Source organism: Pristiophorus japonicus, chromosome 24 (genome assembly GCF_044704955.1).
Source record: "Pristiophorus japonicus isolate sPriJap1 chromosome 24, sPriJap1.hap1, whole genome shotgun sequence".
NCBI classification, from domain to species: Eukaryota; Metazoa; Chordata; class Chondrichthyes; family Pristiophoridae; genus Pristiophorus; species Pristiophorus japonicus.
In genome coordinates, this window is record NC_092000.1 from 18,760,504 (window position 1) to 18,783,556 (window position 23,053).

At 48.3% G+C, this 23,053-nt stretch overlaps 1 protein-coding gene across 1 annotated transcript in view; it reads left to right on the plus strand.

The window, feature by feature from the left end:
• The window catches only part of LOC139237769 (adhesion G protein-coupled receptor E1-like), a 75,512-nt gene that overhangs the window by 18,181 nt on the left and 34,278 nt on the right, over positions 1 to 23,053 (plus strand). Inside the window, exons 6-8 of the mRNA XM_070866953.1 lie at positions 2,322 to 2,493; positions 9,951 to 10,067; positions 12,063 to 12,271. Coding sequence (XP_070723054.1) covers positions 2,322 to 2,493; positions 9,951 to 10,067; positions 12,063 to 12,271 — 498 coding nt within the window. The remainder of the gene's footprint in view (positions 1 to 2,321; positions 2,494 to 9,950; positions 10,068 to 12,062; positions 12,272 to 23,053) is intronic.

Here is a 23,053-nt window from a genome sequence, read left to right on the forward strand (position 1 = left end):
GTTCTAAATTTCTCCCAGTCCCCAGGTTCGCTGCTATTTCTGGCCAATTTGTATGCCACTTCCTTGGCTTTAATACTATCCCTGATTTCCCTAGATAGCCACGGTTGAGCCACCTTCCCTTTTTTATTTTTACGCCAGACAGGAATGTACAATTGTTGTAGTTCATCCATGCGGTCTCTAAATGTCTGCCATTGCCCATCCACAGTCAACCCCTTAAGTATCATTCGCCTTTATATAACGCCTTTCACAACCACCGGACGTCTCAAACGCTTTACAGCCAATGAAGTACTTTTGGAGTGTAGTCATTGTTGTAATGTGGGAAACGCGGCAGCCAACTTGTGTACAGCAAGCTCCCACAAACCGCAATGTGATAATGACCAGATCTGTTTTTGTTATATCGATTGAGGGATAAATATTGGCCAGGACACCGGGGATAACTCCCCTGCTCTTCTGCGAAATAGTGCCACGGGATCTTTTATGTCCACCTGAGAGAGCAGAAAATTTCGGGGCTGAAATTCAGGTACACCAGAAAGCTGGTGCGCTGATGAATTTTAACCTGGTGTTACCGCTGGCATCCATGAGGATCGATTTTCAGGACTTTGAAATTTGTCCTCGGTCATAGTGGGGGCGGGAGATCGACAGGAAGTCAGGCTGAGGGGCTGAATTTGGGTCGGACCGGGACTCCACTGCTGTCAATCAACGGTGGGGCAATGGTGATGTCACAGCGCATGTTAAAGGCGAGAAAATCCGGCATTTTTCATCTTCGGCCACCAAGAGGGGCACTGTGTGCCAGGCTGCCCGTTGGCGGCCCGGCCGAACCCGGGAGCACTGTCTTGCCGACCGGTCGGGAAGTCGGCCGGCAAAAATAAACACACGGCGGCCGCGGCAGTGGGCCCTCGCCTTGAAGGGCCGCCATACTGCCGGGCCGCACACACTCCGGATAAGGTGCACCGACAGATAAAGCTGTCGGGGGGCACCGCGCGGCGGGGCAACGATTTTTTTAGGTGAATTTCGCTCAGTTTCATTTTCAGGTGAGGTAGAGCGGCGGTGCACGTTCTGACCACGCGCTTGCGGTGGTCATCGGCACCGGAGCGGAATCAGGTCCAGGCCGAAAAATCCCCGCCCTGAATTTGGGTCGGGGCGGCCATTTGATCACCAAGCAGCGGACACGGGATTCCGCAGCATGGCCGCCGCAAATGGGTCTTTCTGAGACCCTGAATTTCGGCTCCTTAATGTCTCATCCGAAAGGCGGCCCCTCCGACAATGCAGCACTCCCTCAGCATGGCACTGAGAGAGTCAGTCTAGATTTATGTGCTCTAGTCTCTGGAGTGGGACTTGAACCCACAACCTTCTGACTCCAAGGCGAGTGTGCTACCCAGTGGTAAAACTGGATAGCAAAGACACAACTGAGTGACAGCAGCAATTGTGCAGATATCGGTCAAACATTTCTCAACTTGGGCTCAATCAGTGGTCCAGGTTCCTGTTTAACTGTTTGAACAGATGCAGTTTCCTCATCTTTCTTGCCGCATTATATTGACGACAAGCTGAACACGTAAACTGTGGGGAGAAATGACCAACTTCTTCCAAAAATAAACCTGGAAAGTGCTTCCTCTATTTATATCTTGGAGCACGAGTGTTCTGCAACAATGACCAGAGGAGATGATCACAAACACAACGTTACTGCCAGTAACCAGTCAGCGGCAGCGATGCTCCGATTGGCAATTAATTAACGGGCATTTCGTACTCAGCATAGTATTCGGGTACCTTCAACACTCACTCCCTCCACCACCGGCGCACCATGGCTGCAATGTGCACCATTGACAAGATGCACTGCAGCAACTCGCCAAGGCTTCTTCGGCAGCACCTCCCAAACCCGCGACCTCTACCGCCTCATGAGCAGTCCCTCGGAATCGAGGAAGACTTGCTTTCACTCTTAATATGAGTTCTTAGGTGGCTGTACAGTCCACTACGAGAACCACAGTCTCTGTCACAGGTGGGACAGATAGTCATCTTCTACCACCTAGACAAGGGCAGCAGGCGCATGGGAACCTGCAAGTTCCCCTCCAAGTCACACACCATCCCGGCTTGGAAACATATCAGCCGTTCCTTCATCGTCGCTGGGTCAAAATTCTGGAACTCCCTCCCTAACAGCACTGTGGGAGCACCTTCACCACACGGACTGCAGCGGTTCAAGAAGGCGGCTCACCATCACCTTCTCAAAGGGCAATTAGGGATGGGCAATAAATGCTGGCCTTGCCAGCCACACACACATCCCGGAAATCGAATTAAAAAAACAATAATAAATGTGTTCTGGTCCACAGGGAATCGTTAATCTCATGGAGAGCATTGTTGGCAAGTCGGAATGGAGGAGTTTGAAGCCCGACATCAAACACACTGTCGCAACTAAGCTGCTTCACACCATGGCCAGCACGACAATGGCGGCTGCTTTAAACGCACCTGAAGGAAGGGTGACAGCATCAACAGAGAGTCTGGGTAATTTCCAATCGAATTTTAACCCTGTGATCAGTGGGCACCATTCAATAACAACAACAACTTGTATTTATATAGCGCCTTTAACGTGTGCAACGTCCCAAGGTGCTTCACAGGAGTATTACGAGATTAAAAAAATTTGACACCGAGCCGCATAATTAGCACGGGAGGTAGGGTTAAGGAGCAGCTTGAAGGAGGAAAGAGAGGCAGAGAGGTTTAGGCAGGGAGTTCCAGAGCTTGGGGACCAGGCAATAGAAGGCACGGCCACCAATGATTGAGCAATTATAATCAGGGATGCTCAAGAGGGCAGAATTAGAGGAGCACAGACATCTCAGGGGGTTTTGGGGCTGGAGGAGATAGGGAGGGGCGAGGGCCATGGAGGGACTTGTAAACAAAGATCAGAATTTTGAAAGCGAGGCATTGCTTAGCCAGGAGCCAATATAGGTCAGCGAGCACAGGGGGTGATGGGTGAGCGGGACTTGATGCGAGTTAGGGCACGGGCTGCCGAGTTTTGGATCACCTCGAGGGTAGAATGTGGGAGGCCAGCCAGGAGTGCGTTGGAATAGACAATTCTAGAGGTAACAAAGGCATGGGCGAGGGCTTCAGCAGCGGATAAGCTGCGGTGTGCACTGCCCGTTATCATGGAAATTGGCCTTACATAGCAGCAGGCCATTCAGCCCCTCGAGCCCATTCCACCATGCCACGAGATCATGGCGGATCTCTGTGTTACTTTTATTCAGTGACCTTGGCTCTATAATCATTCCATGCTCTAGTCAAGCAAGAGTCTATCGGTGGACAATTTTCAATTATTAATTGAGCCAGCATCTGCAGCTTTTTATGGCAGGGGCATTCTCTCCAGTGTCCTGGCCAATATTGTCTCCTCAATCAGCATCACCAAACCTGATTATCTGGTCATGTATCTCATTGCTGCTTTTGGGAGCTTGCTGTGCGCAATTAAGCCACCGCGCTTCCTACATTGCAACAGTGACTACACTCCAAAAAGTACTGCATGGGGTGTGTGGTGCATTGTTGTCGCCAAATTAAGTGTATCTAAGGGTTAAGTCATGGCAGGAGAGCTCGATCCCCTGCGGTCATCCCCCTGCAAAACAAATACCCCGCTTTGGGTACTGTTGAGGGGGATGACTCATCAGGGGAGGGCAGCAGCAGCCAAGTTCATGGCACCGTGGCTGGCTCTGCTGCACAGGGGGGCAGGAAAAAGAGTGGGAGAGCGATAGTGATAGGGGATTCAATTGTAAGGGGAATAGATAGGCGTTTCTGCGGCCGCAACCGAGACTCCAGGATGCTATGTTGCCTCCTTGGTGCAAGGGTCAAGGGTGTCTCGGAGCGGGTGCAGAACATTCTGAAAAGGGAGGGTGAACAGCCAGTTGTTGTGGTGCACATTGGTACCAAAGATATAGGTTACAAACGGGATGAGGTCCTACGAGACAAATTTCAGGAGCTTGGAGCTAAATTAAAATGTAGGACCTCAAAAGTAGTAATCTCTGGATTGCTACCAGTGCCACATGCTAGTCAGAGTAGGAATCGCAGGATAGCGCAGATGAATACGTGGCTTGAGCAGTGGTGCAGCAGGGAGGGATTCAAATTCCTGGGACATTGGAACCAGTTCTGGGGGAGTTGGGACCAGTACAAACCGGGCGGTCTGCACCCGGGCAGGACCAGAACCAATGTCCAAGGAGGAGTGTTTGCTAGTGCTGTTGGGGAGGAGTTAAACTAATATGGCAGGGGAATGGAAACCAATGCAGGGAGACAGAGGGAAACAAAATGGAGGCAGAAGCAAAAGACAGAAAGGTGATGAGTAAAAGTGGAGGGCAGAGAAACCCAAGGCAAAAAACAAAAAGGGCCACTTTGCAGCAAAATTCTAAAGGGTCAAAGTGTGTTAAAAAGGCAAGCCTGAAGGCTCTGTGCCTCAATGCGAGGAGTATTTGGAATAAGGTGGACAAATTAACTGTGCAGATAGCAGTTAACAGTAAATGTTGAATCATTGCAGGAAATGTTGAATCATTGTGGGTGGAGATTAGAGATAGTAATGGGAAAAAGTCACTGGTGGGCGTAGTTTACAGGCACCCAAATAATAACTTCACGGTGGGGTGGGCAATAATCAAAAGAATAATGGAGGCATGTGAAAAAGGAACGGCAGTAGTCATGGGGGATTTTAACCTACATATCGATTGGTCAACTCAAATCGCCCTGGGTAGTCTGGAGGAGGAATTCATAGAATGCATACGGGATTGTTTCTTAGAACAGTATATTACAGAATCTACAAGGGAGCAAGCTATCTTAGATCTGATCCTGTGTAATGAGACAGGAAAAATAAACGATCTCCTAGTAAAAGATCCTCTCAGAATGAATGATCACAGTATGGTTGAATTTGTAATACAGATTGAGGGTGAGGAAGTTGTGTCAGAAACAAGCGTACAATGCTTAAACAAAGGGGACTACAGTGGGATGAGGGCAGAGTTGGCTAAAGTAGACTGGAAACACAGACTAAATGGTGGCACAATTGAGGAACAGTGGAGGATTTTTAAGGAGCTCTTTCATAGTGCGAAACAAAAATATATTCCAGTGAAAAAGAAGGGTGGTAAGAGAAGGGATAACCAGCCGTGGATAACCAAGGAAATAAAGGAGAGTATCAAATCAAAGACCAATGCGTATAAGGTGGCCAAGGTTAGTGGGAAACTAGAAGATTGGGAACATTTTAAACAACAGCAAAGAATGACTAAGAAAGCAATAAAGAAAGGAAAGATAGATTACGAAGGTAAACTTGCGCAAAACATAAAAACAGATAGTAAAAGCTTTTACAGATATATAAAATGGAAAAGAGTGACTAAAGTAAATGTTGGTCCCTTAGAAGATGAGAAGGGGGATTTAATAATGAGAAATGTGGAAATGGCTGAGACTTTAAACAATTATTTTGCTTCGGTCTTCACAGTGGAAGACACAAAAACCATGCCAAAAATTGCTGGTCATAGGAATGTGGGAAGGGAGGACCTTGAGACAATCACTATCACTAGGGGGGTAGTGCTGGGCAGGCTAATGGGACTCAAGGTAGACAAGTCCCCTGGCCTTATGAAATGCATCCCAGGGTATTAAAAGAGATGGCGGAAGTTATAGCAGAAGCATTCGTTATAATCTTCAAAATTCTCTGGACTCTGGGGAGGTATCAGCGGATTGGAAAGCAGCGAATGTAATGCCGCTGTTTAAAAAAGGGGGCAGGCAAAAGGCAGGTAACTATAGGCCGGTTAGTTTAACATCTGTAGTGGGAAAAATGCTTGAAACTATCATTAAGGAAGAAATAGCGGGACATCTAGATAGGAATAGTGCAATCAAGCAGACGCAGCATGGATTCATGAAAGGGAAATCATGTTTAACTAATTTACTGAAATTCTTTGAGGATATAACGAGCATGGTGGATAGAGGTGTACCGATGGATGTGGTGTATTTAGATTTCCAAAAGGCATTCGATAAGGTGCCACACAAAAGGTTACTGCAGAAGAAAGAGGTACACGGAGTCAGAGGAAATGTATTAGCATGGATAGAGAATTGGCTGGCAAACAGAAAGCAGAGAGTCGGGATAAATGGGTCCTTTTCGGGTTGGAAATCGGTGGTTAGTGGTGTGCCACAGGGATCGGCGCTGGGACCACAACTGTTTACAATATACATAGATGACCTAGAAGAGGGGACATTGTGTAGTGTAACAAAATTTGCAGATGACACTAAGATTAGTGGGAAAGCGGGTTGTGTAGAGGACACAGAGAGGCTGCAAAGAGATTTAGATAGGTTAAGCGAATGGGCTAAGGTTTGGCAGATGGAATACAATGTCGGAAAGTGTGAGGTCATCCACCTTGGGAAAAAAAACAGTAAAAGGGAATATTATTTGAATGGGGAGAAATTACAACATGCTGCGGTGCAGAGGGACCTGGGGGTCCTTGTGCATGAAACTTAGTTTGCAGGTGCAGCAGGTAATCAGGAAGGCGAATGGAATGTTGGCCTTCATTGCGAGAGGGATGGAGTACAAAAGCAGGGAGGTCCTGCTGCAACTGTATAGGGTATTGGTAAGGCCGCACCTGGAGTACTGCGTGCAATTTTGGTCACCTTACTTAAGGAAGGATATACTAGCTTTGGAGGGGGGATACAAAGACGATTCACTAGGCTGATTCCGGAGATGAGGGGGTAACCTTATGATGATAGATTGAGTAGACTGGGTCTTTACTCGTTGGAGTTCAGAAGGATGAGGGGTGATCTTATAGAAACATTTAAAATAATGAAAGGGATAGACAAGATAGTGGTGGAGAGGTTGTTTCCACTGGTCAGGGAGACTTGAACTAGGGGGCACAGCCTCAAAATACGGGGGAGCCAATTTAAAACTGAGTTGAGAAGGAATTTCTTCTCCCAGAGGGTTGTGAATCTGTGGAATTCTCTGCCCAAGGAAGCAATTGAGGCTGGCTCATTAAATGTATTCAAGTCACAGATAGATAGATTTTTAACCAATAAGGGAATTAAGGGTTATGGGGAGCGGGCGGGTAAGTGGAGCTGAGTCCACGGCCAGATCGGCCATGATCTTATTGAATGGCGGAGCAGGCTCGAGGGGCTAGATGGCCTACTCCTGCTCCTAATTCTTATGTTCTTATATGTTCTTATTAACGGATACGATGTAGTTGGCATCACGGAGACTTGGCTCCAGGGTGACCAAGGCTGGGAACTCAACATCCAGGGGTATTCAACATTTAGAAAGGATAGACAGAAAGGAAAAGGAGGCTGGGTGGCGTTGCTGGTTAAAGAAATTAATGCAATTGTAAGGAAAGACATTAGCTTGGATGATGTGGAATCGGTATAGGTGCAGCTACGGAATACCAAAGGGCAGAAAACACTAGTGGGAGTTGTGTACAGACCTTTGTAAAAGGGAAATCATGCTTGACAAATCTTCTGGAATTCTTTGAGGATGTTTCCAGTAGAGTGGACAAGGGAGAACCAGTTGATGTGGTGTATTTGGACTTTCAAAAGGCTATCGACAAGGTCCCACATAAGAGATTAATGTGCAAAGTTAAAGCACATGGGATTGGGGGTAGTGTGCTGACATGGATTGAGAACTGGTTGTCAGACAGGAAGCAAAGAGTAGGAGTAAATGGGTACTTTTCAGAATGGCAGGCAGTGACTAGTTGGGTACCGCAAGGTTCTGTGCTGGGGCCCCAGCTGTTTACATTATACATTAATGATTTAGACGAGGGGATTAAATGTAGTATCTCCATGTTTGCGGATGACACTAAGTTGGGTGGCAGTGTGAGCTGCGAGGAGGATGCTATGAGGCTGCAGAGTGACTTGGATAGGTTAGGTGAGTGGGCAAATGCATGGCAGATGAAGTATAATGTGGATATATGTGAGGTTATCCACTTTAGTTGTAAAAACAGAGAGACAGACTATTATCTGAATGGTGACAGATTAGGAAAAGGGGAGGTGCAACGAGACCTGGGTGTCATGGTACATCAGTCACTAAAGGGTGGCATGCAGGTACAGCAGGTGGTTAAGAAAGCAAATGGCATGTTGGCCTTCATAGTGAGGGGTTTGAGTACAGGGGCAGGGAGATGTTACTACAGGTGAGGCCACACCTGGAGTATTGTGTACAGTTTTGGTCTCCTAACTTGAGGAAGGCCATTCTTGCTATTGAGGGAGTGCAGTGAAGGTTCACCAGACTGATTCCCGGGATGGCGGGACTGACATATCAAGAAAGACTGGATTAACTAGGCTTGTATTCACTGGAGTTCAGAAGAATAAGAAGGGATCTCATAGAAACGTTTAAAATTCTGACGGGTTTAGACAGGTTAGATACAGGAAGAATGTTCCCAATGTTGGGGAAGTCCAGAATTAAGAGTCACAGTCTAAGGATAAGGGGTAAGCCATTTAGGACCGAGATGAGGAGAAACTTCTTCACCCAGAAAGTGGTGAGCCTGTGGAATTCTCTACCACAGAAAGTTGTTGAGGCCAATTTACTAAATATATTCAAAAAGGAGTTAGATGTAGTCCTTATTACTAGGGGGATCAAGGGTTATGGCGAGAAAGCAGGAATGGGGTACTGAAGTTGCATGTTCAGCCATGAACTCATTGAATGGCAGTGCAGACTCGAAGGGCCGAATGGCCTACTCCTGCACCTATTTTCTATGTTTGGGACACCCTGAGATCGAGAAGGGCACGATACCAATGCGCGTCTTTCTTGCTTGCTTGCGTTGTGCTGTAAACGGTACCATTGTATTTATGTTGCTGATCCAGAACGATGCGTTCAAATTCCACCAGGGCAGCTGAGAGATTTAAATTAAGTTAATGAAATAAATCCGGAATTAAAAAGATGGGGATAGAAATTTAACTCATTTGCGCCACCGGGGGGCGCTAACGGGTGGGCAAATGAGTTACTGCCTGGGAATGGTGCTGTTAATGCCCCCCCCGCCATATTGGCCGTGAGTTTAGCGGCGGTGCTACAGCGTTGCGCCCGGAGATCGTGACATCAACGCCCCGTTAGTGCCCCGGACCCAAAATTCACTTCCGCCCCCTGTGGCAGCGCCGGGCGCAAACACCGGCGGCTGCAGGAGGCGCGAATCGGGCGGCCGGCCGTAACCGGGACGTCGATTAAAGGCGAGGTGGCCGAGTGAAACTACAAGGAAAACGTACCTTGGGTTTCCCGCTGCTGCTCCGTTTCCTGCGCTGGGTCCTGGCCGCGATCGCTCAGCCCCGGCGATCTGCTTCATCGCACGGCTCCCCGCTCCACAGTGGCCCAGGTCGGTCCCTTTTACATTCGCAGAGTCGGCAGCGAGGGGCCTGTCCCTTTAAGTGAGGGAGGGGCTCCTCGGACACGGCAGTGCTGCACGGCCCAGTGTGTATCTCTGCTGAGGTGTCCGTCCCGTTCGTGCCTGATTCAGCACTCCACTTCCTTCCATGGGTGGTAACCCGAATAGTTAGAGAGGGGCGGGACTTCAGTGCTTGGCCCCGCCTCCAAACTGTTACTGCCTCCAAACTGGGCGAGACCAAATTTCTACCCGCCGGTGTCAGTAATGGTGACCATGAAACTACCAGATTGTCGTTAAAAAAAAAACTATCTGGATCGACTAATATCCTTTAGGGAGGGAAATCTGCTGCCCTTACCCGGTCTGGCCTATATGTGACTCCAAGCCCACAGAAAAGTGGTTGACCTCTGAAATGGCTTCGCGAGACACTCGGCTGTTCAAAACCGCTAAAAGAAGCGGTTCAAGAAGGCGGCTCACCACCACCATCTTCCCGAGGGGCAATTAGGGATGGGCAATAAATGCCGGCCTTGCCAGCGACGCCCACATCCCATGAACAAATTTAAGCAAAATTGAGTTCGCTAATTGAGTACGCCTTAGCTGAGTTTAAACGTACAATTTAATCCGAGATGACCTTTAACGGATAAACCACGTTTCTGTTGATGTTCTCAGAGCTTGAAGTACGGGTTCATCGAGGAGACGTTTCAGAGAATGAAAGACTAACGCTAAACGTGAGAGACAACGCCATGGAGCTTTACTGGAGAACAGTCGCTGGAGGGACACAATCAGGTAACACTGGCTACTTTTACAACAACAACTTGCATTTATATAGCACCTCTGAACGAAGTAAGGCGGCCCGCACCGTTTCAGACAAAAAGGAAATGGACACCCAATCTAAAGAAAGGGACATTCGGACAGGTGACCAAACGCTTGACCAAAGAGGTGGGTCTCTTTCCATCTCTCTCCCCCTTTCTCTCCCATTGTGGCCACTTAGGTAGCAGCTCTGTTACTGTAAGCGGCTGTAGAGGTGCCAGGTGTGGCTGTGAGAGTTTTCAGTCCATTCTGAGCGAGCCCCACTTCCTTACTACAGGCGATCTGTTGCCCGTAGTCTGCTCCCCTAACTATTACCGTTAAACCGAGGCCCCGTCTGCTCTCTCAGGTGGACGTAAAAGATCCCACGGCACTATTTCGAAGAAGAGAAGTGGAGTTCTCCCCGATGTCCTGGGGCCCAATATTTATCCCTCAATCAACATAACAAAAACAGATAATCTGATCATTATCATATTACTGTGTGTGGGAGCTTGCTGTGCGCAAATTGGCTGCCGCGTTTCCCACATTACAACAGTGACTACACTCCAAAAGTACTTCATTGGCTGTAGAGCGATTTGATACGTCCATAACAGGCGCTATAAAGTCTTTATTTCTTTCTATTCTTTCCCACTCTAGCATGTCCATGTGACCCATGAGCAGAACAAGTCTCCACGCTCTCCCCTCCCCGCGATCCCATCCTCTGAAGAATTAGGAGCCGATGTAGGCCATTCGGCCCCTCGAGCCTGCTCCGCCATTCAATGAGATCACGGCTGATCTTCTACCTCAACTCCACTTTCCTGCACTATCCCCATATCCCTTGATTCCCTTAATATCCAAAAATCTATCGATCTCTCAACGACTGAGCCTCCACAGCCCTCTGATGCAGAGAATTCCAAAGATTCACCACCCTCTGAATGAAGAAATTCCTCCTCATCTCAGTCCATAATTATAACAGCTACTACATTGTACATTCATTGGCTGGAAAGCGCTTTGAGACGTCCGGTTGTCATGAAAGTCGCTATATAAATGCAAGTCTTTCTTTCGAAATCACCGACCCCTTATTCTGAGACTGTGACCCCTGGTTCTAGACTCCCTAGCGCGGGGAAACATCCTCCCTGCATTTACCCTGTCAAGCCCTGTAAGAATTTTCAATCAGATCACCTCTCATTCTTCTAAAGTCTAGAGAATATAGGCCTAGTCTACTCAATCTCTCCTCATAGGTCAATCCTCCCATCGCAAGAATCAGTCTGGTGAACCTTCGTTGCACTCTCTCAATGGCAATATCCTTCCTTAGGTAAGGAGACCAAAACTGTGCACAATATTCCAGGTGTGGTCTCACCAGGGCCCTATGTAATTGCAGTAAGTCTCACCCCACCGCCCACAACACGGTCCCACCCTCCCTTCTCTCTGCTGCCCACCTGCGGCCTTGTCCGCAGGCTTCTCCGTTCGACGGGCAGGAAACCTGGTGAGAACATCTATGCAGGGTGTCTGAGGGAGGCCTTACCTCCGGGTTTCCCATCGAGAGCTCCTCCTTCCCCCGCTCCCTCCCCGTAAATATCGGGGCCGTTGAACTCCTACTTCTCTCCCCACACAGCTGCGGCCTGACCTAAAGATATCGCAGGCCCAAGCTGCAAACTCTACAGCAAAATAAAAATGGACATCCCTGGAGCCACTGGGGAGTGTGGGTTGCCGTGCCAACGGCATGGCACTCACGCAGCGTGCCGTGCTGACTGTTCACGGCACGGACCCCCCCCTTCGAAGCACCAATTGCCGATTTTTTTTGTTGTACCAGCAGCACCGTCTCCCCTTTACCTATCACCTCGCGAGCGGTCGGCCGCACGGTGCGCGTCCCCTAAAGCTGTCGCGATTGTGGCCCCGGCGCGCCGAGTGCTTCAAACCGCTCGCTCTCATCCTCCCGTCGGCTCGGGGTGCTACGCATGGTTCTTAAGCCGTGCCACCATTTCTTCTCACCAGGCGCCGCCGCCGCCACTGCGGTCGCCTTCATCGCCTACGGCAACCTGGCGACCATTTTGGATGGAGATTTTGCGGACGGAGAAAACGGGAAGCTGGAAAAAATGGGCAGGGATTACCGGCTGAACTCTGACGTGGTGACAATCGCGGCGGGAGCCGGACACGAGGTCGAGTTGAGCGAGCCCGTCAACTTCACCTTGAGGCACTTGGAGGTGGGTTCCCGCGCCGCCATTTTGAACAATCTTGTGAGCGGTTATTTGCGAGTGATGCGTACTTCAGACCTCCATCCATCCATGGCTCATGGAGGTAACTGCATGGTGTGGGGTACTGAGCCAAAGCTGACCTCCGTAAAGAAAGGGTTCATTCTTGATATTAACTTTTAGCTTTTGCCCGTTAAGTTTCTGCCAGAAGGCTGGAAGTGTCGGTTTCACTTTCCTTTCCAGTGAAATGAAAAGCACAGACATAGAATCATACAATCATAGAACGGTTACAACTCACAAGGATGCCATTCAGCCCTTTGAGCCCGTGCCGGCTCTCTGCACGAGCAGCTCAGTCAATCCCACTCCCCCGCCCTTTCCCCGTAGCCCTGCAATTTTTTTTCTCTTGCAAGTGTATATATTTTCCCTTTCTCGCTATTTATTAATTACTTCGATGTGGGTGTACAGGGCACAATTGTAAGATTTGCAGTTATCACAAAACTTGGAAGTATAGTGAGCAGCGAGGAGGATCGTGATCGACTTCAGCAGGACATAGACAGGCTGGTGGAATGGGTGGACACGTGGCATGTTATGTCTGCAATTACCATCGAATAACTCCACGAGGCCTTGCACTGTGAGTAAGAGCTGTGAGACTTCAGTCCATTTAATACGAATGTAAAGTGAGGGGCAGCATGGCTGACCGCCTTTTATATGCCCCTGCACACCTGGGCAGGTAACCCCTGGGGCCTCCAACAGCAGCGCCCTCAGGTGGTACATCGTGACATAGTGAATACAAAGAGTTTGCATACATGACATCATTTCCCCCCCCCACCACCCAAGTCTTTGATGTGAGTTGATTACAGGGTATAAGAACAGAAGAACATAAAAATTAGGAACAGGAGTAGGCTATCTAGCCCCTCGAGCCTGCTCCACCATTCAACAAGATCATGGCTGATCTGGCCGTGGACTCAGCTCCACTTACCCGCCCGCTCCCCGTAACCCTTAATTCCCTTATTGGTTAAAAATCTATCTATCTGTGACTTGAACACATTCAATGAGCTAGCCTCAACTGCTTCCTTGGGCAGAGAATTCCACAGATTCACAACCCTCTGGGAGAAGAAATTCCTTCTCAACTCGGTTTTAAATTGGCTCCCCCGTATTTTGAGGCTGTGCCCCCAAGTTCTAGTCTCCCCAACCAGTGGAAACAACCTCTCTACCTCTATCTTGTCTTTCCCTTTCATGATTTTAAATGTTTCGATAAGATCACCCCTCATCCTTCTGAACTCCAACGAGTAAAGACCCAGTCTAGTCAATCTATCATCATAAGGTAACCCCCTCATCTCCGGAATCAGCCTAGTGAATCGTCTCTGTACCCCCTCCAAAGCTAGTATATCCTTCCTTAAGTAAGGTGACCAAAACTGCACGCAGTACCCCAGGTGCGGCCTCACCAATACCCTGTATAGTTGCAGCAAGACCTCCCTGCTTTTGTACTCCATCCCTCTCGCAATGAAGGCCAACATTCCATTCGCCTTCCTGATTACCTGCTGCACCTGCAAACTAACTTTTTGGGATTCATGCACAAGGACGCTCGCGGCCTTCCGCGAGAGGTGGGCACCGGAGGGACTGGAGTGCATCATCACGCCCGGCAACCAAATTTTAATTTGATTTTACGTTTTTAAGTTTAATTTGTTTTAATTGCCGGTGCTTTTAGTGTCCCCCTTCCCTTTTATAGGGGGCACTGGGGAAAATTGTGATTTTAGTGCCCCAAAAAAAAAACCAAAAAAAGAAAAACACAAAAAAAAAAAGGGGGGGAAAAAAAGGGCCTTGTAAATGTCTGGAGTGTCACCCAGGTCGGGTGGCACCGCTTAATGTTTTATGTTTTTGCAGGTGAACTCCAAAAGAGTTTCATGCACAAGGACCCCCAGGTCCCTCTGCACCGCAGCATGTTGTAATTTCTCCCCATTCAAATAATATTCCCTTTTACTGTTTTTTTTTCCCCAAGGTGGATGACCTCACATTTTCCGATATTGTATTCCATCTGCCAAACCTTAGCCCATTCGCTTAACCTATCTAAATCTCTTTGCAGCCTCTCTGTGTTCTCTACACAACTCGCTTTCCCACTAATCTTGGTGTCATCTGCAAATTTTGTTACACTACACTCTGTCCCCTCTTCCAGGTCATCTATGTATATTGTAAACAGTTGTGGTCCCAGCACCGATCCCTGTGGCACACCACTAACCACCGATTTCCAACCCGAAAAGGACCCATTTATCCCGACTCACTGCTTTCTGTTAGCCAGCCAATTCTCGATCCATGCGAATACATTTCCTCTGACTCCACGTACCTTTATCTTCTGCAGTAACCTTTTGTGTGGCACCTTATCGAATGCCTTTTGGAAATCTAAATACACCACATCCATCGGTACACCTCTATTCACCATGCTCGTTATATCCTCAAAGAATTCCAGTAAATTAGTTAAACATGATTTCCCTTTCATGAATCCATGCTGCGTCTGCTTGATTACACTATTCCTATCCAGATGTCCCGCTATTTCTTCCTTAATGATAGTTTCAAGCATTTTCCCCACTACAGATGTTAAACTAACCAGCCTATAGTTACCTGCCTTCTGTCTGCCCCCTTTTTTAAACAGAGGCGTTACATTAGCTGCTTTCCAATCCGATGGTACCTCCCCAGAGTCCAGAGAATTTTGGTAGATTATAACGAATGCTTCTGCTATAACTTCTGCCATCTCTTTTAATACCCTGGGATACATTTCATCAGGACCAGGGGACTTGTCTACCTTGAGTTCCATTAGCCTGTCCAGCACTACCCCCTTAGTGATAGTGATTGTCTCAAGGTCCTCCGCATGGTTTTTATGTCTTCTACTGTGAAGACCGAAGCAAAATAATTGTTTAAGGTCTCAGCCATTTCCACATTTCCCATTATTAAATCCCCCTTCTCATCTTCTAAGGGACCAACATTTACTTTAGTCACTCTCTTCCGTTTTATATATCGGTAAAAGCTTTTACTATCTGTTTTTATTTTTTGCACAAGTTTACTTTTGTAATCTATCTTTCCTTTCTTTATTGCTTTCTTAGTCATTCTTTGCCATGGTTTAAAATGTTCCCAATCTTCTAGTTTTCCACTAACCTTGGCCACCTTATACGCATTGGTTTTTAATTTGATACTCTCCTTTATTTCCTTGGTTATCCACGGCTGGTTATCCCTTTTCTTACCGCCCTTCTTTTTCACTGGAATATATTTTTGTTGAGCACTATGAAAGAACTCCTTAAAAGTCCTCCACTGTTCATCAATTGTGCCACTGTTTAGTCTGTGTTCCCAGTCTACTTTAGCCAACTCTGCCCTCATCCCACTGTAGTCCCCTTTGTTTAAACATAGTACGCTTGTTTGAGACATCACTTCCTCACCCTCAATCTGTATTACGAATTCAACCATACTGTGATCACTCATTCCGAGAGGATCTTTTACTAGGAGATCATTTATTATTCCTGTCTCATTACACAGGACCAGACCTAAGATAGATTGCACCCCTGTAGGTTCTGTAACACACTGTTCTAAGAAACAATCCCGTATGCATTCTATGAATTCCTCCTCAAAGGCTACCCTGTGCGATTTGATTTGACCAATCGATATGTAGGTTAAAATCCCCCAGGATTACTGCCGTTCCTTTTTCACATGCTTCTATTATTCCCTTGATTATTGTCCGCCCCACCGTGAAGTTATTATTTGGGGGCCTATAAACTACGCCCACCAGTGACGTTTTCCCCTTACTATCTCTAATTTCCGCCCACAATGATTCAACATTTTGTTCATTAGAGCCAATATCATCTCTCACAACTGCCCTGATATCATCCTTTATTAACAGAGCTACCCCACCTCCTTTCCCCTCTTGTCTATCTTTCCGAATTGTCAGATACCCCTGTATGTTTAATTCCCAGTCTTGGCCACCCTGCAACCAAGTTTTCTGTAATGGCCACCAAATCATACCCATTTGTAATGATTTGTGCCGTCAACTCATTTATTTTGTTTCGAATGCTGCGTGCGTTTAGGTAAAATGTTTTAATACTAGTTTTTAAACCATGATTTTTAGTTTTGACCCCTCCTGCAGTCCCTTTATATTCATACATATTGTCCCTTCCTATCACCTTGTGGTTTACACTTACCCCAGTGTTACTCTGCTCTGTTGCCTCCTACCTTTTGCATTCTTTCTTGGGGTTCTGTTCATCTGAGCTCTCACCCACTCTAACTAGCTCAGAGCCCTCTCCTGGGTTCCCATACCCCTGCCAAGCTAGTTTAAAGGTTAAGGCAACCCGGAGCCCTGTGCTCCCTGGTTGACTGAGTGTTGCTTCTGGCCTGGGTGAGTTGGTTGGGCCACTGCTGTCTTGCAGCGCGACTGGTTGGGTGGACTGTTGGTGATGGTGGGATCATCCTCGTGGTTGGCAGCGAGGTCTGTTGTCGATTGGGCGTGTGTCGGTGGGTCACTGAAGATGAGGTCCTCTTCCGGTGGTTCCTGGTTATCTGTGAATCGTAATTTGGTTTGGTCCAAATGTTTTCTGCACATTTGACCATTAAGCAGTTTGACAACAAACACTCTATTCCCCTCCTTGGCTAATACAGTGCCGGCGACCCATTTGGTGCCCTAATCTTAATTCAGCACAAACACAGGGTCATTTACAGTGATGTCGCGTGATACAGCCGCGCGATCATGGTACGTGTTTTGCTGATAACGCTTGGTTTCCACCTGATCAATGAGGTCAGGGTGCACTAAGGAGAGCCTGGTTTTGAGTGCTCGTTTCATTAGTAATTCTGCAGGGAGAGCCCTGGTAAGTGAGTGGGGTCGTGTCCTGTAGCTGAACAGTACCTGGGACAGGTGGGTTTGTAAGGAGCCTTCCGTGACACGTTTCAAGTTCTGCTTTATGGTTTGGACTCCCCGCTCCACTTGGCCGTCGGATGCGGGCTTTAACGGAGCAGATCTGACATGCTTTGATGTCATTACGGGTCATGAATTCATTGAATTCTGAGCTGGTGAAGCACGGACCATTGTCGCTGACAAGAATGTCGGGGAAGCCATGGGTGGCAAACATGGTCCTGAGGCTTTCAATAGTGGCTACAGACATGCTGGATGCAATTATTAACACATTCAATCCATTTGGAGTAGGCATCCACTACAACCAGGAACATCTTTCCCAGAAAGGGGTCCGCATAATCCACATGGATCCTGGACCATGGTTTTGAGGGCCAGGACCAGAGACTAAGTGGAGCCTCTCTGGGAGCATTGCTCAGTTGTGAGCATGTGTTACACTGGTGCACACACGACTCCAGGTCCGAGTCAATGCCGGGCCACCAGACGTGGGACCTGGCGATAGCCTTCATCATGCCTATGCCTGGGTGGGTGCTGTGTCGGTCACGTATGAATGTTTCCCTGCCTTTCTTTGGCAAGGTAACACAGTTGCCCCGCAAGAGGCAATCTGAATGGATCGACATTTCATCTTTACGACGGTGAAACGGCTTGATCTCGTCTTGCATGTCTCCAGGGATCGCTGGCCAGCCCCCATTGAGGACACAACTTTTTACAAGGGATAGCAGAGAATCCTGGCTGGTCCAGGTCTTAATTTGGCGGGCCGTTACGGGTGACCCTTCGCTATCAGAGGTATCCATGGCCAGCAGCAGATCTGCGGGCTGCGCCGTTTCCACCCGATGGTGGGCAAAGGAATTCAGCTGAGAGCATCGGCGCAGTTTTCAGCGTCTGGCCTGTGGCAGATCACATAGTCGTAGGCAGACAGTGTTAGTGCCCATCTTTGGATTCAAGATGAAGCATTGGTGTTTATGTTTTTGCTTTCCGAAAACAGTGAGATTAGGGGCTTGTGGTCCATCTCTAACTCGAACCTGAGTCCAAACAAATATTGGTACTAAAGCCTTCTTTTCGACCATGCTGTAGCCTCTTTTGGCCTTTGATAGTGATATGTACTTACGATACAGTATAAATGTACACAAGGTCTATGCTAGAGAGAAGGTCACTCTGTGACCAGTAACCTTTATTCCAGCACTCAAGTGATGAAGGTGGGTGGAGTTTTCCCTTTTATACCTGAAAGTCCAGGTTAGGAGTGTCTCCCACAAGTTCACCACCTAGTGGTCATTGTTCTCACAGTGTAAAACTTAGGTCAGTTTATACATGGATTACAATGACAGTTGAATACATGACATCACCTTCCCCCCAAAGTCTTATTGGGATTACAGGTTGAGTCTCTCTGGTGGTTTATGCTCCCTTGTAGAGTGTCTGAGTTGGGGCTCTGGTTGTTGGGGTTGGCCTGAGTGTCTGTTGTTTGTGGTGTCTTTGGCCTGTCCGGACTATCTATAGTGACTGGGCTCTCCTCCACTTCGCTCCCACAAATTCACCACCTAATGGTCAATATTCTCACAATATACAACTTAAGTCAATTTATACATAAATTACAATAACAATTAAATACATGACAGATAGGCTTCTGGACGCAACCGGTTAGAGCTTGCCCACTGCATTGGCTTGCTGCAAAACACACCCGACACCGTACGACGATGCATCACATGCTAAAACTAGACATTTACGTGGGTCATATAATACCAGCAACTTATCCGAACACAGCAGTTTTCTGGCCTTGTCAAAGGCGGCCTCCTGATTTTTACCCCAAGCCCAGTCATCTCCCTTGCGTAACAGCTTGTGCAAGGTGCTCAATCCTGGAAGAAAGTTACCGAAATAGTTGAGGGGTCCCAGGAACGAGCGCAGCTCCGTTACATTTCGTGGTCTGGGTGCATTCTTGATGGCCTCTGTCTTCGAGTCCGTGGGTCCGATACTGCCGCAATCTTCTTCCCCAGGAATTCTACCTCTGGCGCCAGGAAGGCACATTTGGATCGTTTCAACCGGAGTTCAACTCTGTTTAGTCGACTTACAACTTCTTCCAGGTTGTGCAGCTGTTTGGAGGTGTCGCGGCCAGTGATGAGGGTGTTGTCCTGAAATAAGACAGTGCGCGGAACTGATTTCAACAAGCTCTCCATGTTTCTTTGGAATATGGCAGCAGCTGAGCAAATCCCCAACGGGCACCTGTGGTACACGAACAGTCCTTTGTGCGTGTTGATGCATGTTCATTTTTTCGATGACTCAACCAGCTCCTGGGTCATGTAAGCGGAGGTTAGATGCAGCTTGGTGAACGCCATTCCGCCTGCTAATGTCGCAAAAAGGTCATCAGCTTTGGGCAGTGGGTACTGGTCCTGTAACGAGACTCGGTTGATCGTTACTTTGTAGTCGCCGCAGATTCTGACCGTGCCATCACTCTTCAGTACTGGTACAATCGGACTGACCCACTCGTTGAACTCGACTGGCGAAATAATTCCCTCGCGTTGAAGTCTGTCCAATTCAATCTCCACTTTCTCCCTCATCATGTAAGGGACCGCTCGAGCCTTGTGAACAGGCCGTGCCTCGGGGACCAAGTGGATCTGTACTTTGGCGCCTGTGAAATTGCCGATGCCTGGTTCAAATAAAGATGGGAACTTGCTCAGCACTTGAGCACAGGAAGCATCGTCCACTGACGTCTTCCCAGTTCCACCGACTCTTCCCCATCCAGCTTCTGCCAAGCAGCGTTGGCCCATCGCCTGGTACAATCCACAGTGGCAGCTCCTGTGCCTCTCCATCATAGGATACTTTTACGTGTGCACTGCCGATAACTGGGATCAGTTCCTTGGTGTAAATGCGCAGCTTTATCTGAATCAGGCTCAGCTTGGGTCTTTGTGCTTTGTTGTTGCCCCATAATTGACTGACTCGCTCCATGGAGACATGAACGCCATTTAATTTGACTTTTTTCATCATGGGAGGACTTTTTGTGGAGAGGGTGTGCACCCCATACACTGCTCCCTCGAGCTGAGTTGCCTCTCCAGCTTGTCCTTTGTGATCCACGCTGAATCGGGGCTCTTCTGCCGACTCCATTGCAACGCGGTGAGTCGCCGTACGTTTGCACATTCGCTGGAGGTGGCCCCTTGTTCTGCAGCTTTTTCACACATCATCTTTAAATCGACACTGATGGGCCCCATGATTACCCCTGCAACGCCAGCATTGTGCCAATGATTTCGCATTTACGCCCCTTGGCGGCATGGCAGCAGCAGGCATGTAGGCTCTGCTCTGTACAGCTCTTATTGGTTCAACAGTTCTGGTGCAATCGGCGTTATTTTACGTACAGTACTTGCCAGTGAGCTCCGATTCTGGTAGGAAGTCATCTGCATGGTATTGCGACTCGAGGACATGAGCGCCTGGCTTATGGTGATGGCCTTCTTCAGTTCCGGCAGCCAGTAGCTTGCGAAGGCTATCCTCGTGGCCTATGCCCATCACAAAAGCGTCTCGCAATGCATCGTTCAAAAATCCCGCGAATTCACACGGTCCACGAGCCGTCTTAAGTCGGCGACATACATCGCCACGTCCTGGCCCTCCCGGCGGCGGTGTGTGTAGAAGCGATACCTGGCCGTTAGGATGCTTTCCGTTGGTTTGAGGTGTTCCCGAATCAGCGTGTGCAGCTCTGCGTATGACTTCTCCGTTGGTTTCACTGGTGCAAGCAGATCCCTGATGAGGCCGTAGGCCGTGGACCCTCAGCTGGTCAACAGATTCGCCCTGCGTTTTCCTTCCAGTGCCTCGCCGTCCAGGTCACTGGCCACGAAATGCTGGTCAAGCTGCTCGATAAAGGCTTCCCAATCTTCACCCTCTGCATACTTTTCTAAAACACCAATGGCAGCCATGACTGCGTAAAAGTTTGTGATCTGTAACTCGTCGCCAGTTGTTATGTCTGCAATTACCATCGAATAACTCCACGAGGCCTTGCACTGTGTGTAAGAGCTGTGTGACTTCAGTCCATTTAATATGACTTTAAAGTGAGGGGCAGCATGGCCGACTGCCTTATATATGCCCCTGCACACCTGGGCAGCTAACCCCTGGGGCCTCCAACAGCAGCGCCCTCAGGTGGTACATCGTACGTAGTTACATAGTCAACACAAAGAGTTTGCAGATATCACAAAACTTGGAAGTAAGGTGAGCAACGAGGCAGATAGTGATAGACTTCAGGAAGACACAGGCAGGCTGGTGGAATGGGCGGACACGTGGCAGATGAAATTTAACGCAGAAAAGTGCAAAGTGATACATTTTGGCAGGACGAATGAGGAAAGGCAATATAAACTAAAGGGTACAATCCTAAAGAGGGTACGTGAACAGAAAGACCGGGGAGTATATGTGCACAAGTCGTTGAAGGTAGCAGGGCAGGTTGAGAAAGTGGTTAAAAAAGCTTACGGGATCCTGGGCTTCATAAATAGAGGCATAGAGTACAAAAGCAAGGAAGTTATGATGAACCTGTATAAAACACTGGTTTGACCTAAATTGGAGTATTGTGTCCAATTCTGGGCACCACATTTTCGGAAGGATGTGAAGGCTTTAGAGAGGGTGCAGAAAAGATTTACCGGAATGGTTCCCGGGATGAAGGACTTCAGTTACGTGGATAGACTGGAGAAGCTGGGATTCTCCTCAGAGCAGAGAAGGTTGAGAGGAGATTTGATCGAGGTGCTCAAAATCATGAGGGGGTCTAGATAGAGAGAAACTGTTCCCATTGGCGGAAGGATCATGAGCCAGAGGACACAGCAGCATTTATATAGTGCCTTTCATGACCACCAGAAGCCCCAAACAGCCGAAGTGTAGTCGCTGTTGTAATGTAGGAAACGCAGTAGCTAATTTGTGCACAGCAAGCCCCCATAAACAGAATGTGGTAATGACCAGATAATCTGTTTTTTTGTTATGTTGATTGAGGGATAAATATTGGTCCCAGGACACCGGGGAGAACTCCCCTGCTCTTTTTCGAAATAGCGCGTGGGATCTTGTACGCCCATGTGAGAGAGCCAACGGGGCCTCGGTTTAACGTCTCATCTGAAAGACGGCCCCTCCGACAGTGCGGCACTCCTTCAGCACCGCATTGTAGTGTCAGTCTAGATTTATGTGTTCAAGCTCCTGGAGTGGGACTTGAACACACAACCTTCTGACTCAGAGGGGAGTGTGCTACTCACTGAGCCACAGCTGACACATAAGTACGCGTGTAATTATTATTAATAATGGATATTATAGTAGGCTTAATCTGACGGGGTTGTACAGGTTAGATGCAGGAAGAATGTTCCCGATGTTGGGGAAGTCCAGAACCAGGGGTCACAGTCTAAGGATAAGGGGTAAGCCATTTAGGACCGAGATGAGGAGAAACTTCTTCACCCAGAGAGTTGTGAGCCTGTGGAATTCTCTACCACAGAAAGTTGTTGAGGCCAGTTTGTTAGATATATTCAAAAGTGGCCCTTACGGCTAAAGGGATCAAGGCGTATGGAGAGAAAGCAGGAATGGGGTACTGAGTTGAATGATCAGCCATGATCATATTGAATGGTGGTGCAGGCTCGAAGGGCCGAATGGCCTACTCCTGCACCTATTTTCTATGTTTCTATGTTAAGGATGGGGGAGGGGTGGAGTTAAGGGTGGGGGAGGGGATGGGATAATGGTGGGAGAGGGGCGGGGTTAAGGGTGGTGGAGGGGGCGAGGTTAAGGTGGGGAAGGGGATGGGATAATGGTGGGAGAGGGGGATGGAGATAAAGGTGGAGGAGGGGCGGGGTTAAGGGTGGTGGAGAGGGCGAGGTTAAGGTGGGGAAGGGGATGGGATAATGGTGGGAGAGGGGGATGGAGATAAAGGTGGAGGAGGGGCGGTGTTAAGGGTGAGGGAGGGGGATGGAGATAAAGGT